This window comes from Pundamilia nyererei, unplaced genomic scaffold (genome assembly GCF_000239375.1).
Source record: "Pundamilia nyererei isolate P.nyererei 1_Seehausen unplaced genomic scaffold, PunNye1.0 scaffold00020, whole genome shotgun sequence".
Classification (NCBI taxonomy): Eukaryota; Metazoa; Chordata; class Actinopteri; order Cichliformes; family Cichlidae; genus Pundamilia; species Pundamilia nyererei.
Genome location: NW_005187421.1, coordinates 1,948,765 through 1,964,755, shown reverse-complemented (window position 1 = coordinate 1,964,755; position 15,991 = coordinate 1,948,765). Strand labels below are relative to the sequence as shown.

Genomic DNA, 15,991 nt, shown 5'->3' with positions numbered 1-15,991 from the left:
ATGTGTCTTCTTATCATAGTTGCATTTTTTTGTCTTCTTTAGAAGCGTGCACCTATACAACTTGAAGAGAGAAGTTAGTGATCTGCTTTTGTCAAAATATATCTATTTTGACATCTCTTTTGGGTCCCAGTCCCAAAGTGGAGCTCAGAGAAGCCAGTCGATATATAATTGTGTACAATCAAAATTAAAAAAACAAAAAAAACAAAACCCTCAATCACGCGTCCACCCGACTGATATTGAAGCATAAATGTGAGTTCAGCTGAAACTATAACTCGACCTTGGCACTGTCTGACTCATCTGTGTGCCACCACTGAAGAACATTGCCCTAGCTCTGTTTTACTAGGGGCAAAGTTAAAACGGCAGAGGCTTTGTCATGCAACGGCTGACAGTGACTCAAGCGGGCTACATGGTTTGCCCTACGGGTCATGGGATAATAAACAATTAAAGCCAATCTGCCACTAGAGCAGAGTGTCTTTTTTTTAAGATTCTGGACATTAAACAAAACACCTAAAATTATTTCTGCCGGGAAGAGGGTTTACATTTAGGTAAATAAACGAATATTTATTTATTATATTAATGTTGATGATATAACAGTCCGGCCATGTCATTTGGTGGAACTGAGATATGTATATAAGTATAGGTCATATTCCTGGTAATATCACCACTTAAAACTAGATTATTATTTATTACTGCTTAATCCAATAATCCACGAGGAAAGGCCTCAGATGTATTCAAGAAAAATACTGAAATGGAACCAAAGCAAAATAAATCCGCACACTACCGGTGCTCTCACAACCTGTGGCTGCACGTCGCATTCGGTCTCTTTCTAACAACAGAAAAGTAAGTAAGAGAGGCTGACACTCGCCCGAAGCCTGAGCATCAGAAGAGCAGAGGATACAGCGACCACCATGACGGGGGTGGGTGGGGGATGCAGAAAGAAGATGCCAACACATATGAACACGAGCATGCGATTTCACTACATGCGAGCGCACGCTATGAACATAAATAACACAAAGTCATCTCTCGCGAAACACGGTACGCAGTTCTGCTTACCGTTTGGCTTTGTCACCTGTCAATTCCTCAGAAATCTCGATCCACTCAAGCTGACAGTGAAAACAGTGGTTAACAGAGCTTCCACGACCATTCGCTCCCTTTCTTTTCCATTCTGTTTCCGTCTTCCTGCACTGAAGCGATTAGTTCAATTGGTTTGAGGGGAAAAGTTACATCTCGGCAAATTGCCAATTTTTTTTTTGTTTTGTTTTGGTTTCCGAGCCCGTTTGTTGTTATTTTTAAATCAACGTGTATATGGCTGCTGCCCTTTCGCCTCAGCTTGGGATGCCCAAGATGGAGGCTTGCGTGTACCTGTCATGCAACATGCGCAGTAGCGGCTGCACAGAACTGGAGAGCATCATTCCCATCAGCACCACGGACAGCCGCTCCCCGCCTCCACATCCACAGCCGCTGCTAAACGGAGACGTGACGTGACGGCAGGAAATAAAAGCTCTCTTTTACGCGATACACGCAAACGCATCACTACTTATGGCTGGGACTGAGTGGTATTTAGCAGCAGATGGATGAAAATAGAGAGCGCTTTATTAGAAATTATGAATCCAATAAGATACTCAAGCTTCTATTTCTATGTATTATGTAGTAATAGACTGTGTGGTAATCATGTGCCGTAGTATGACCTAGACTATTTTAGATGTGAGATAAAAAGCTGATTTTTTTGTATATGTGAAAATGTGACTCATTAAATCAGTGACAAAGAAGATAAAATAATATAGTCTGTGTTTCTATCATCCAGATAAAAATGATGACTGCTTTAATTGCATAATGCAGAAGTCTCAAACATATTTTAGTTAATAATCTCACGTATTTTGGTGTAAAGAATCACAAACTCATTCTGAAGATGTTCATATTTCATAAACATTTACATTCCCTGCTTCCACATCCTCAGCTGCTGCTAATGTACACAATAGACGCCATACAGCCTTATATATTTTGAGTAAAATTTTCATTATTTCCACATTAAGGCAGCCCACTGTCGATGCAAAAAGTATCACCACAATGAAATGCATTGGCACAGCTTCTTGGCTTAACCATCATTGGTGTGGTATAGCAGACCACTGGTGATGTCAAGACGTCAGAGTTGAATGTAATTCAGAACTCTGGCTCAGTGTTGACAGAAAATCTTATGACTTTTGGTCTCAGTGTCCCCGTGCAATGAAAGGGCCTTTTTTGTGCGTGTGTGCGCCTGTGTGTGTGTCTTCAACAACTGTACTGTACTGCGAAACATCTTGAGCCACCCCTCATCTCTTTATATTTTTGGGGAAAATGGGAAATTGATGCAGCAATTTATTGAAACATGTGCAATCACACATGGAAATACAGCACAGAAGGCAAAAACAGAGTTTGTGCAAATTTAACAAGCTCGAAAGTAAATATTTGGTATGACCACCTTTATTCTTCAACACAACCTATACTCTGTTAGGAAGGCTCCCTTGTAATTTCTTTCATTTGTCTTTGGGAATAGTTTTCCAAGCTTCTTGAAGGACATTAAAAGCACTACTTATGATGTTGGCTGCCTTTTTTGGGGAAGGGGGTTCCATGCAGGTATGCTTTTACCGCACTAGCAGTATGTTTGGAATCTATGGATATGTTTGTGATAGGTTGTTAGTAATAAAGTGTGGTTCTGGTTCATCCTTCAAGTGAGGTGCATTTTCTTTGTTACACAAATGTTTCATAGGTCAGTGTTAAGTGGTTGAACAGAATAAATAAATAAATACATGGATACATTAATCTTATGAAAGTCCTCGGGTACAAGGACTAGACTGAAAATGACTGATAAGATGGTCAATGTCACAAAAAACTTTGGAAGACCTTGAAAACTATGGAGAACTATTACTTAAGACCACTTTAAAAATTGCAAGTCTGACTCTTTGGAAGCAAAGTGTTAAAAAAATGGTTTCACGGCTCAAGACTTTTGCACAGTACTGTATGTATTTACACTTAGATCCACCACTGAACTACAAAAATGCTTTGTTTTTATACATGCCTTAGATTGTCACACAGTTTCCATTGGAAGATGGGGAAGGGAACTTAGAAAAATGGAAACTTGAACATCTGCGAGTTCATATTGGCTAAACTGTGTCTCCTAATGGGAGTGTGATGCACTATAAAGTTACTAAAAGCCCCAGAACAACTATTTAATGGACTTCTGGTTCTCAGATGTTGTTATATCTAAATTCAACAATTTGGATTTACCTGCTACATCTGTGCTGTCAGCTTGTTTGTTAAAACAAATTTAAGATTTATGGCAGGATGAAATGTCTTTTTCCTTTTGCTGTGGAGTAATTGCTGTTTATATCCAGATTGAACACCTGAAAAAATAAATGAAACAGAGAATGGGTATATTAATGAATGCAGATCTTAAATCATAACCATTGACTGTGACAGAGTTATTGGCCATACCATGAATTTTTAAATTCAGTCAAAAAGCTATTGTATGTAAAGTCATTTTATGGATCATATATAAGACTTTTTACATGTTTTTTGTTGAGCTTTCCGCTGGTTGTAAATAAATATTAATCTAAAAATGTCTGATGGTACGGCCTTTTGTATATGTCTGTGAAAGAAAAATGCTTAGCGTGACTATAATATCCTCAACATCTAAAATCTAAGAATTTTCATTCCAAACATAAGTACTGTAAAGTATGTTTAGGCGGGTTACTGTACCTGCCAGTCACTTTAAGGATTTTATTTTTTTAAAGAATTTAATGAAAAGCAGAAAAAACTGAACACTGACAGTATAATGGCAGGGTGTTATTAAATGTTAAGGATTAAAACAATGAATAGTTGAGCCATAGTTTCCACGTTTAATTTTTATTTATTGAAATGGTTCATGTAAAGTTGTTGTTGACTATTGCAAAGAAATCTGTCTTTAAAAATAGGTTTTTGCCAGAGGTTTCTTCCTGTTAAAAGGGAGTTTTTTTCTTCCCACTGTCGCCAGAGTGCTTGCTCATAGGGGGTCAAATGATTGTTAGGTTCTCTTTGTAAGTATTATTGTAGGGCCTACCTTACAATATAAAGTCCCTTGAGGTGGTTGTGATTTGGCGCTATGTAAATAAAATTGAATTGAACTGAATTGAATAGGTCACAAAATAACTGATAATCTGGTGGATGATAAAGAGCGCTTCCTATTTACCTTTCATGTCTGCACAGATTTGAATGTTTTTCTAAGAAAAAACCCACATACATTAAGAGGGAAGGTAACAGTAAGTTTGATTTTATTTTTTTTTGTTGTTGTTCTTTAAATAGAAAAAAAGAAAAATCCACTGAGCTGATTTTCCCCACAGTTTTGAGCCATATCTCATGCATCATTGTGTCAAACAACTTGTGCGGTCTCCCCAAAGATGATCCCCGTGGTATGATCTTGATTGACAAGGCATTCCATTTGCATACACAAATTAATCAGTACCATATGCATAGAGATTAATGATTTATGTCACAGGGCAAAGCTCTGGTGTTACAATAAAGAGGCAGCCAGGATTCTTCTGTGTTGTTTAGAAAAATGTTCGCTAGCCAGCTGGCTATGAGCCACGAGTGTGATGGACAATCCTATGCCATTCCAGAAATATGTCAGGCTGGATTGAAACAATCTACTGTGGTATAATACAACCTGGCATGAAAACCACATTTCTGCTACCACTGCAGCCCTGAAGAGTTATATGTGTTGTCACATCAAAAAGGAGTTTTTGACAGATCAAGAGACAAAGAAGTGTTACTACTAAGCAGCTTTATTTGTTTATTTATTTACTGTGTGCTGCTTAGTAACATGTTTGTTTTCATCTCAGAAGGATGGATCATTCTTTAGCTAAACCCGGAGTAGCTTTGCTGACAGCGCTTTAATTCAATGATGATGTAAATCTTTTGGAAGACGAACGGGTACATGTCATAGGAGCTGAGATAAGAGCAGTGAAAATGAATAAGAACTTCATGTAAATCATGAAGGATGGAGATAAAACAATATTTATTGCAAAATACAATACATCAGTTTCTGAAGAACATGTGATCTTTCTATTAAGGTGACTGCTGTCAAAATTACAGCTACAGACATTTTTCTATTTTACTATGTACAAGTAAAATATATTTCAAACTATATGAAGGTCTGCAACATGTTCATTAGTACATTCAAAAGGTAGTACACTGACACATACGAGGATTAGTATCTTCCAACTTCCAGTTCCTGGTTTATTGATTAAAGTCTTTTCTCTCTGCATGTCTGGCCTGTACACATATATGGTCTTGTCAGTATCTATTTTACATTCAAGCAGCATGCTCATACGTCAGTAAAACAATAGATAAGGAGAGAAAATTCATCATTACACTGTCCTGGATTCCAGTTCAGTAATGTATTGATGAACTTTGGCAGTGTAATATGAGATCCTTGGATCATTAAATAAGCAGAATGCTATCATGGAAACTGAGTCTTCCTTGTCAGCAGATGTTTAGGAAGTGCTACAGTATCCAAAATTATGATGGAGGCATCGAGCCAGAAATCTGTTAAGAAGGAGAGTTCCTTTCAAATATGTTTGGACCACTTTCCTGAATAAGGATTGTGTAAGAGGGGAAATCCTGAAGGACAAAAAGCTCTTTCCAAACTGAAATGTCTAACATAACTAAACGGTTACAGTGAATCAAGATTTTTAATTTTTAATTTTTTTAGCTATTCTGTTTTAGTTGATTCCAGCAAGATTAACAGCAACATTAATTTTTTTTTAGGTTTTCAATGCATGTGTTCTCAAAGTAAAAATCTCGTAGATATCCAACCAGGTGTTCATCCCAGCTGCACTACCACACTGCAGACATTCATTCTTTCTCATTTTCAGGGCATCAAGCAGCAATAACAAATGTAGTCAGACAGCATTATTAAACTTATAATTGGATTTAAACTGAATTATATTCAGGTTTTGCTGTGGAGTGAACTCAGCTAAGCGATTATATTGGACAGCAGTGTATTTGTTTTTGTGTAATTTATGCACAACTGAAGCCAAACTGAAGTCATGCACTTCAATACTTTTTGCAAAACCTCCAACAGACTGTACCTTTGACAAGAAGGTTACTTACTTGAAATGACCTAAAATACAATGCAGCTTGTAACAGTTTTGATTTGTGAGGTTAACCATGTAAAATTAAGCTTATTAATTCAAAATAGCTGCACTATTCAGTGTATTAACACATGAATAATATGAATATACTGTATGTACAATATTACTGATGATCAGTTTACCACTTAAGCATATTTATTTCTACTACAGCACGCTTTAGAAGAAGCAGCATTGTGTCCCTGAACACCTGAACATGATAAGCACATCTGATTCGTTTTAACCTGGAAATATCTTGAATCATCAGATAAAATATGCTTCCCCTGGTGGAATAAAAATAAACAAATTCCACACCCCTTGCAGTATCTTTAGGAATTTCAAGGGGCAAACATTGCCTGTAGCTCTGAGGGGCACCACCAGGGGGCTCTGGTCTCAAAGCCAAGTACAGCCAGGGGCAATTATTGAAACTTTTCACTTATCAACATGAGACCTTAATGTCCATAAAACACCAGAATGTCTCTGATATAAAAGTTTGACTGCGTGCTGAAGGTCAGTATGCCTTTTAGAGGATGAATATGATGATATAACAGCTGATCAGGTACAGAGATAGATATATGTTTGTTATGTATGGGTGAGTAAATAAAATGATTTACTGGACTACACAGATAAAGTTCATGATGCTGCAACAACTGGTTTTACAGTATAAATTAAGTAATTTAACATTTTCATTCACTTGTGTTTCTCTTCACCACAAAGGTGTTTTTAAAAAAAAACAAAAAAAAAAAAACAAAACAACCTATGACAGATGTGTTTTCTAATGGTGACTGATGTTTGAGGGCATTTGTTTGCTTGACAGAATGGATCTCATAACAGCAAGCAAGTCTAAGGGGATTTAGGCAGTATACGATGAGTGTGAATTCTCCATTGTATACATTTCCACTTGCACTCTGCTCAGTGGACACAGAGCTCTCCTAGCTGGCTTGTCTCTGCATGTTTGGCGTGACCCAAATAGCCTAACTTGTTTCTAATTTCCTCTGTTTATTATATTTCTTTGTATCAAAGACTTTGCGTTTCACAAGACCACCATGGAAGTGGCAATCAAATGTGGACAACAAGACAAAATACCCAGCTTTTACAGACAAAACCTCATGGGGTGAATGAGTGTGTGTGTTTTTGTGAAAGAGAGAGGGATTCCACGATGTGAAGTGCTGACATCTGCTGCAGGCGCTCGCAGGGCTGGAATGTGATACCCTCCTTTACACAAAGGGCCTTGGCCCTTCCAACAGGCACATGAAGACCTCTATATGCCCCTCTCCACAGGGGCAACACAAGTATGAAATGACTGCATCAATGTCCCACGCCTTCTTTCCTGAGCCATTAACTTGGATTAAAACCACAAAAGCTTCCCTTCTTACCTTGATGCTGGAGAGATGGTTGCTCTATATTCTCTTTAAGTTGGTAGTTTCTAAGCTATGTGAGGCTGGGGGTAAATTGCTGCAGCATTGCATCATGCATCTGGCTCAATGGGTTCAATATGTCTCCAGCTCCCCTTTGATTGTTGTGTCTGTGCTGCAGCAGACTTACCATACAGCGGGGGATACACTGTTGCATTTTGCCAACAATAGGATGGGAGGAACCACATAAAACACAGTTGATGAGGTACAACATTGTGCTGGGGAGAAAGGAAATTGGGAACAGGAGGGAGTATTGTTTCAAGCGGTGTCTCTGCTTTGATATGACAAATTGAGAACCTTAAACATTTCCTTCCACAGAAACATTCCAGGGGAGCACAAAACTGCATGTTAAAAAGTTTTCTTTTGGGGCGCATTTATCTTTCATTCAGTGAATCAAGGTTTTAAACAATTACTCAGTGGTTAAACAATGTTACTTAGGAATGTTATATGGAAGGTTTTAGTCTGAATCATGGGACTCCTGATGTGAATATATACTGTGAACTGCACTGTATATATTATACACTGGATGGATCATGATTTAATGGGATAAAAATGCAATCGGGCCATGGTGTTGTAGTCCTGTAAAATAAGCAGAGAAACAGATAAAGGACTAGTAAGACAGTGGGTACAACTGGTGTACACACAGCAGAAAGTGAAATGTGTCCCTTAAAAAAAATCCAGAAATAGCTTAAAATGTCTCCTTCACATTTTTGTATCTCTACTCTTATATTTTTATATTTACAATATAGGCTAATCGTTTGATCTGGTGTTATAGTGTTTTAAGTTATTCTGTAGTTTTAAAGATATATTTCCAAAAGTATTACCGCTTATGTAAACCTTATCCTTAACAACAGACTGTGTGATCTCGGGAGGCTGAAACTTTTGGCTAGAAAGTATTTGAAAAGTGCGCAACCATCAAACAAACAAAACAAAACATAAAACGGACCCGTAAGGGAGTGAAACACCTCGTTAAACCAGGCAGCAACTGAATAGTTAACATCCTGGGAGTTTCCTCCGCTGAGAAGTTGTACTTTATGTATAGCACCTGTTGTGCGTCAGTTGCCAGTCTCCAAAAAGCCAACCCCGGGCGCGCAGCGATATTTTATCTCAGGCTCCAAGTTATGACTCTAGACCGCGCCAGAAAACAGAAAACGTCTCGGTGTTGCGAATGGTTTCAAAGTACAGGCTGTATCAAGTTGCTTCACTCTCTCGCTGTCTCTGTGTGTGAGCCTTTGCTGTAATGCGTAAAGATCTGCAGGGATTTATCAGACGGAGTGAAGAACGCACCGTGGACGCGCGCTTTCCCCAAAATGCGACTGTGTCTTTCTAATGTTCTCGTCGCGTAGATTATATGCGTGCATAAGGGTGTTTTTTATAACTAATACCGGGATTATAGCAACATAAAACTAAACTTTGCTCAACTTCCCATTGAACCAACAGGTGCGCATTTGCTCTGCGCAGCAGCGGCAGGTTCGGAACCTCCGCAGAGGAGTCGTTCTAACTTCTCAAGTTAAAATTTTGTTCCCGAACTTTCCTCCGAAGGACTGATGCTTAAAATTAAGTGGATTTTACTCTGCGCTTATCCTCTCCAAATGTGTCCGAAACAGCACTGGTGCCCTGTAAACGACGCATGTGTGTGGTGATACAAACCGTCCCGTCTACAGAGCTTTGTGATCGCCGGCTACCACTCATCCAAATGATCCTTCCATTAATATTCCTTCTTGCATCGCTTCTCCAACAATATGGCTCGGAAGCTGAATCAAGTCATGTCAGCAAATTTCCCCTACCAAGCGTAAAGGAGCAAAACGGTGAGTTTCGATGCATTCTAGTTCATTCTTAAAAGTTCAAACTTTTGAATGATTGCTCACACAACCTAGATGCTCATTCTTACTGGGCTTAAAGACATTCCTTTCAAAAAGTACATCTTTTGAATGAATAGAAGCATTTTATTTAGTTCAACCAGTATTATCCAGGATAGGAAGTGCAGTATTACCCTTTACCTTTAAAGCGTACCCCGTATGCTTAAAAGGAGAAACCCTTCTGAAATTCCTTGCCCCTCGGGAGAAGTTTTTCTTGTGATCATAAAAAAGGGCTCCATTCATTCAGGAGCAGTCACTCAGGGCGATGTAATTTGGGGCTCATGTGAAATGACTCCAATGAACTTCACTAATTCTGAAATCCTTCCCCCCATTTTTCCCTGTTTAATTTTATTTCCATGCTAATGACAAGAGTATAACTGTGTTTAGCTAAGTAAGTAAATAATTAGCCTCCAGTGATTGTTTTGCCATCATGGGGAATTTGACAGTCTTTGTTGTTCTTTGTTGTTGTAAGCATCTTTCAAATCTTAATTTAATACTTAAGATTGTGTATTATGATTATTAGTTTTGGCTTATTTTAAGTTTTATATCTTGATCCCTTATATTCCCAGTGCTGACATTATCTCTTCATAACAAACTTTATATGTCCTGCATATGAATGACGAAGGTTTATAAGAATTACAAAAGAAGCCAAGACATGCTGGTACAAGAAATGTAAGTCCAAAAAGCTTGCCATAGAATAGTTTATGTGTGACCGATCCTGTGCATGTGAGCCTTTTAGTCAGGAGTCCTAAAATGTGATGTTTGATTATTATTTTGCTTATGTGAAGCACATAACAAGTCGTGACATAGAAGCAGACTATGTATCACATAGCTTAAAGTACCTACATCTTGTAGATATGGTTAATCTTCATACATTTCTTGATCTTCAGTAACCAGTAGGTTTGACTCGACTTGTGTGAGGGCATGCAGCTCTGACTTCACTACAGTAACAGTCAGGGTTGGGAAATCAGAGCCTCCTGGTGGGATATCCAGGTTTAATCAGGACGGCTGAGAAAGGAAAACAACAGAGAGGAGGGAGGGAGGGCAGGGAGAGTGATGAAGGAGGTGGAGGGGAAGTGTGGTGGGGGAGATGTTAAACTGTCAAGGAACTCTTTAAAAAGGCGGTCACACTTTGGCTGAGGGCAAAGCTGGCCAGACCGTCTGTAACCTTTGACTGGAGTGTCTGAGTGCTCTATTCTGCTGTGCTTGATTGCAGATGCTCTGTGAGACAATTTGATATCGATCTGACGGAGGGGAGAAAGCCAGACCTGTCTGGCATGTTTAGTAGTAGTTGCCTGGAGAGTTACGGTCCCCAGTCGTATTAAACTTGGCAAGCGGCTGCTGATGACTCCATAAGATATCAGAGGGCACCATCTCCCATTGAGAGCCAGAGCTGTGCAGAGTAACCATCTGTCACAATGAATGATTTGGACAAAAACTCTCAAAATGAACTCTAAAATCAAAATTCTGTGTTTTGGGGTAATAAATAACGTCAACATTTCTTTGCTCCACTGGTGAGAATAATGTTACAGTGTTGTGTATGTCATTTTTATGTGTTTGCCAAATGACTATAGGGTTTCATGGTTATTAAGAGGAAACACTGCTAAAAATGACTTCTCCAGGCACTACAAAGAAGCTGTGTAGTGTAAGGTTTTGAAAATGAAATAGCGCTGAAGGAAAGTACATGTATCAATCTAGCTCAAGCGCTACCCCAGCCTTTGGTCTTCAACATATTGTTTTATTAAAGGTAAAACAACATTGCTGTTTCTGAAAAAGTTAGAAACAACAATGTTGTCCTGTTTTTGCCAGAAAGGCATGCCATCATTTAAGCCTACCTCTCTGGAATGAAGCAAATAACATCAGAGGATCGGATCCAGCGAGTATTACTTTCATTCTCAAGCATTTGCAAGAGGAAATCAAAAGTTTATATCATCATAAAACACATTTTATATGAGACAGGATTTTGATTTGTGATGAAACAACATGATTCACAGTCTGTATACTATGATGTAGCACTGATTGACTTATTATTTAATAGCCTATAAGCTTGTTTCATTATGCAGTGATGGCCTGATACCAGTTGTCAACACTGCAAACCCAGCTAAAGCTCCATCTCAGCTTCCCGATCACACAGGTCATCTCAGGGGCACCTCTTATATCACTTCTCCGAGATAAGTGGTTTGCCTTCTCTTTCCCGTAGAAGGCCATGTTTTTTTTTTGCCAAGGCCACCCATAAGCAGAGAGCCAGATATTTTCAGAAAAATCCAGCAACAGATATTTGTAGGAGATGCGGATTACCTGTGATATTCCCACATAACCCCCCGAGCACCACTGGAGGAAGGTATGCACCACACTAGACCTGCCAATGATCACAGAGGCTGCTGTTCCGCTAAAGATTAAGAGATTAGAGGGAGGACTGGGGTCATAAGGATCAACGGCCTATGGGGAACATATGCAGTGTACCACTTATACATAGATGGAGGACAGAGGAGCATTATACATTCAGTGGATTATGATTATGATATAGACAAACAAGACATTTGCACTGGGAACATACTGGGTGGCCTCGTATGAATCGTGACTTTTTCAGGTGTAACATAGAATACAATATTTGTTTATTCTCCGATAGCTGAGAATAGCATATTTGTAGAGTAGCAAAGGAGGAGGAGTCCTTTTGGTTGCCGGCAAAATCCTATTCATTTAAGTGATTGACAGCTAAAGTACTTCTAAGGCTTGCCTAGCCACAGTATTTAAAAGATTACCAACTGCCTTGAGAAATACTTGGTAATTTAATAAAGAGTGAAAGATCTTAGCCTGTGTACAAAATCACTTACGGCAAGAAGTAAATTGCAACTCCTAAGAAGCATTTTTGTAAGAAATATTTCATCATAGAGCTGAAATGTTTATACTGAAACTAAATTAAGTTTAGTTTATCTGGCTGAGTGAAAGCACTTTTTGACTTTGGGTCAACTTTTATTCAAGGATTAATGCATCTAAAAACTTTAATTGTACTCGGTGGAGCAGGTGTTCATGACAGAGCTTTAAATTTGTATCTTTCTCTGTCTAAAGTTGAAATCATTTTAAACAGCTGACACAATGAAAATATAGTAAAAACATAAAAACCTAATATAAAATCACTGTCCCACTCTTTATGGTGAAACAAGCATTTCATACAAATTATGATACTATTATGTCATCTCATATCATATTGTACAGTATGCGTATTGTGTAATTGTTAAAGTTAAGAAGAAGTATAATGTCTTTGTTTTTGTTTTTTTTGTTCTCAGCCCACTGTTACAAAATCTGCCCTGACAAGACCAAACATAGTCATTTGTAATGGGTCAAGCCTCTTCTACTAAATGTGACCAGCTGGCATTCATGTATCCACCATGTTATTTTAAGTGGTTTCCATAGTGCTTAGCTCTGGGTTCAAATATGAAATTACAACTATGACTCTGAAACCAGTCAAACAAAATGTGCCTGCCTTGGAATTTCAACTCATTCTTTTATACAGGTTAGATGTTTCCTGACCCTGGGAAAGCTTGTTTCCACTTAGGGGGATCCGTGCTCTGATGGATATGCTTGAATGAATGAATGCAGCACTATGCAGTTAATCATTGTATTGGGCAGTGGAATAGCAGCTGGTATGCTTGTCTGAATTAAAACCATCAAAGAAAATGGATGGCTTGAATGTTCAATAAACTCAGTGGGAAGCATAGAGGGCAGACGTTACACCAAGGAGATCACTATAGTGAGATGAAAAACACAATTGTAAGGAGGTTTATCAGGGTTTTTATTTGCTGAGTGAACGTGATGGATTTTTTTCATTTATACAAACGAGTTTGGCTTCTTTTCCCTGTCCAATATGGAAGTCACTAAATACACCAGCTTCTGAATAACCATTTAGTGTTAGTAAGAGAAAGAAAAATGCACTTATGTGAATTTTCCACAACAGTAGCAGTAGAAACCACTGGATACAAGCAGGTCTATGTCTTCTGGCAAGAGGAAATTTTCCCCTCAACATCTCACTCCAGAGTGGGGGACCCTGGATAAAAGTGTCTATGTTTTTCCTGTCAGCACTATTTGAACATGGAGTGCTGTATTTGGCAAGCAAAGCATGCCACCGCCTGCCTGCTGTTTGTCATTTCAGGCAGCCAGTGCACCGTCTCTCCCACCACCTCAAGAGGCTTTCTGGGGGCTCTGGGTCATAGGTTTAAGCTCTAGTGAGGAAAAATAGTATCTATAGAAACCTATTCTGTCTTTTCTTGGCTCGGTGTTTGTGAATTTTTCTTCACTGCACACAATGCTTTGGCTGCCAGTGGTATAATGAAGACCATTTTGTTATACAAACAAAATGCATGAGGGGGGAGGGGACTAATACCTTAAAGCTACTTTCCACTGCTCCTTATTCATAAGGGGTCACCACAGTGGGTAGTTCCACAAATTTGATTTGGGAGGTTTTTGCACCAGATGCCTTCCTGATGTAACCGTCAAGGGATGTGCATCCCCTCTTTGGAGAACAAGGGGACTGAAACCTCGTTCTCCAAAAAAAACTAATCACTTTCATTGCCTCTTTGCAGCAGCACATCAAGAAACTGTAAAATAGTGAACCACATAATGTTTTTGTGTCAGTTTTACACACATAATTTGACTTTATTTGAAGATTTGCTTCTCCCAACCTGTTAATTGTCATTTTCCTTTTAGCTTAGCTTTGGCTTCCACCAGTCACTGCAACCTGTTCTCCACCCCAAAGGCTTCAAATTGCATTGCACTGGCTAGTCTTTTTCATGCATTTTTCATCATGCATCGTGGTGCTATAAAGTTCAATCGTCCCTCAGCATATTAAATGGATTCATTTCCATTACATGGATTGCAAGAAAACTCTCTGCTTGTGCTGCAAGGAAATGATGGACAAACCTGTTGGATATGGCGGAACGTTGTTTTGGTGGTTAACGTGAAAGGTTATGGTTTAATACAAACAATAGTGTTTTTATAAAACTAAACACACAGTGTGGGTGCTTAAATCTAAAAGAAAATTCCCAGAAAAGACAAAGTTGAAAAAAAATCATATACAAAAAGCAAACTGAAGAGATAATAATAGCAATCCAAGCTGGGACTTGAATTCCTGTCTTCTGATTTAAAGCACTGTGATTATGCTATGAGCCTTTCAACTTGCCTGCTACCTTTTGGGCTTTTATTATTGCTTGTTTCTTCCTTTTGAGGCACAGTAGTAAGGGATCATCCACTGCATTACAATATGATGAGAATAAATTCTTGAAATAGCAACAATATGTAACAAGTAGGAAGTAACAACGAGTTGATCTTTGAGGGAACAACTTGGTCTCTTAACAAAATCTGATTTTCTGTGTACAGGGAAACAACCTTTTCTTTCTATTTAATGATTTCAACGATAGTACTAACTAATTAATGTCTAACTGATAATAGAATAAAAGAAAAAAATGAGCAGTGTTTTCAAAACATCCCACAGTTATTCATTCATTACTCCCCATGTAAAAGACATTCAGTAGTTTGGTCAACAGCAGCAATTCCTACTATTCAGCATTATTTTAAGTATCACTGAGAGATACATGGAAGCACAAAGGTAATCTTCTATAAAATTGAATCCAAGTCATCATGGGATGCAGCTGAAAGTACTGAATTTTGTGTTAAGATTTATTTTTCCGCTGTATTGCAAAATTGTAAGACTGCCCTCTTTTTTTGAAGTTAAGTAACTTCAAGTGTCAACATGAATAGGTGCCTGTAACGTGTATTAGAGTTGTCAGTTTTACATTGGCTAATCCACATTTCCTAAAACATGTGTTTAACATTTTAAAATGGACTGTTTTCATCCCAAAGAGGATCTTTTTCAAATTCCTTCATGAAGACAGAATGCATGAAAGAACCTGAAAACTAAAGGGTTGGTTAAGTCTTTCATAAAATCTGTTTTTGGAAATGTGAACACAGTACATCTTCATCTTAGTAGGCATGGAGTAAGTTGCTTAAGTTTGAATAGATTTAGACGTTCAGTAGGTCCACTTTATGTACTCTGGTGCATTTGAAAGTGAAAAATCTGGATGTTAGTGAGGAAACACATTCATTTTCATGCTGCAAAAGGATAAATATTGTTGTAAAATAATATATTTTCTTGCTGTGTTTCTTTGCTCACAGTTTCTTATCAGCTCAATGTCTGTAGCAGGCTCATTGTCCTGTCTCTGTCTGCTGCCCTCAAATAAGAAATCCACTTTCTGAAATATTACCAGCTTCCAGATAAGAATTGAGAGCAGGCCATATCATTTCAAATGTTCAGCTTTGTCAGTGTTTCCTGGTGAATAGTTGTTCTGAAAGCTGCCATTTCACTCACATTGTTAAAATGTTATATTATACTCCACAAGCAAAATAAATACAGATAACTTTTCTATCATGTTTTTTTTTTCCTTATCAGCAAAATGAAATTACTTAAATCGAAAAGCAATTTAGCTCCCTAAATGGAAGGACTTGGTGAATGTTATCAGCTGCTTTGGCACAATAACTCAAGTAGCTACAGCATGACTAGCTGGCACAGAACAAAGCAGTT

General features: G+C 38.3%; 1 protein-coding gene across 1 annotated transcript in view; it reads left to right on the top strand.

The window, feature by feature from the left end:
• The first annotated feature begins 8,634 nt into the window (after positions 1-8,634).
• Positions 8,635-15,991, top strand: part of pdgfc (platelet derived growth factor c) — a 45,715-nt gene continuing 38,358 nt past the window's right edge. Inside the window, exon 1 of the mRNA XM_005726491.2 lies at positions 8,635-9,366. Within this exon, the coding sequence (XP_005726548.1) occupies positions 9,189-9,366 (178 nt within the window). The 5' untranslated portion in view covers positions 8,635-9,188. The remainder of the gene's footprint in view (positions 9,367-15,991) is intronic.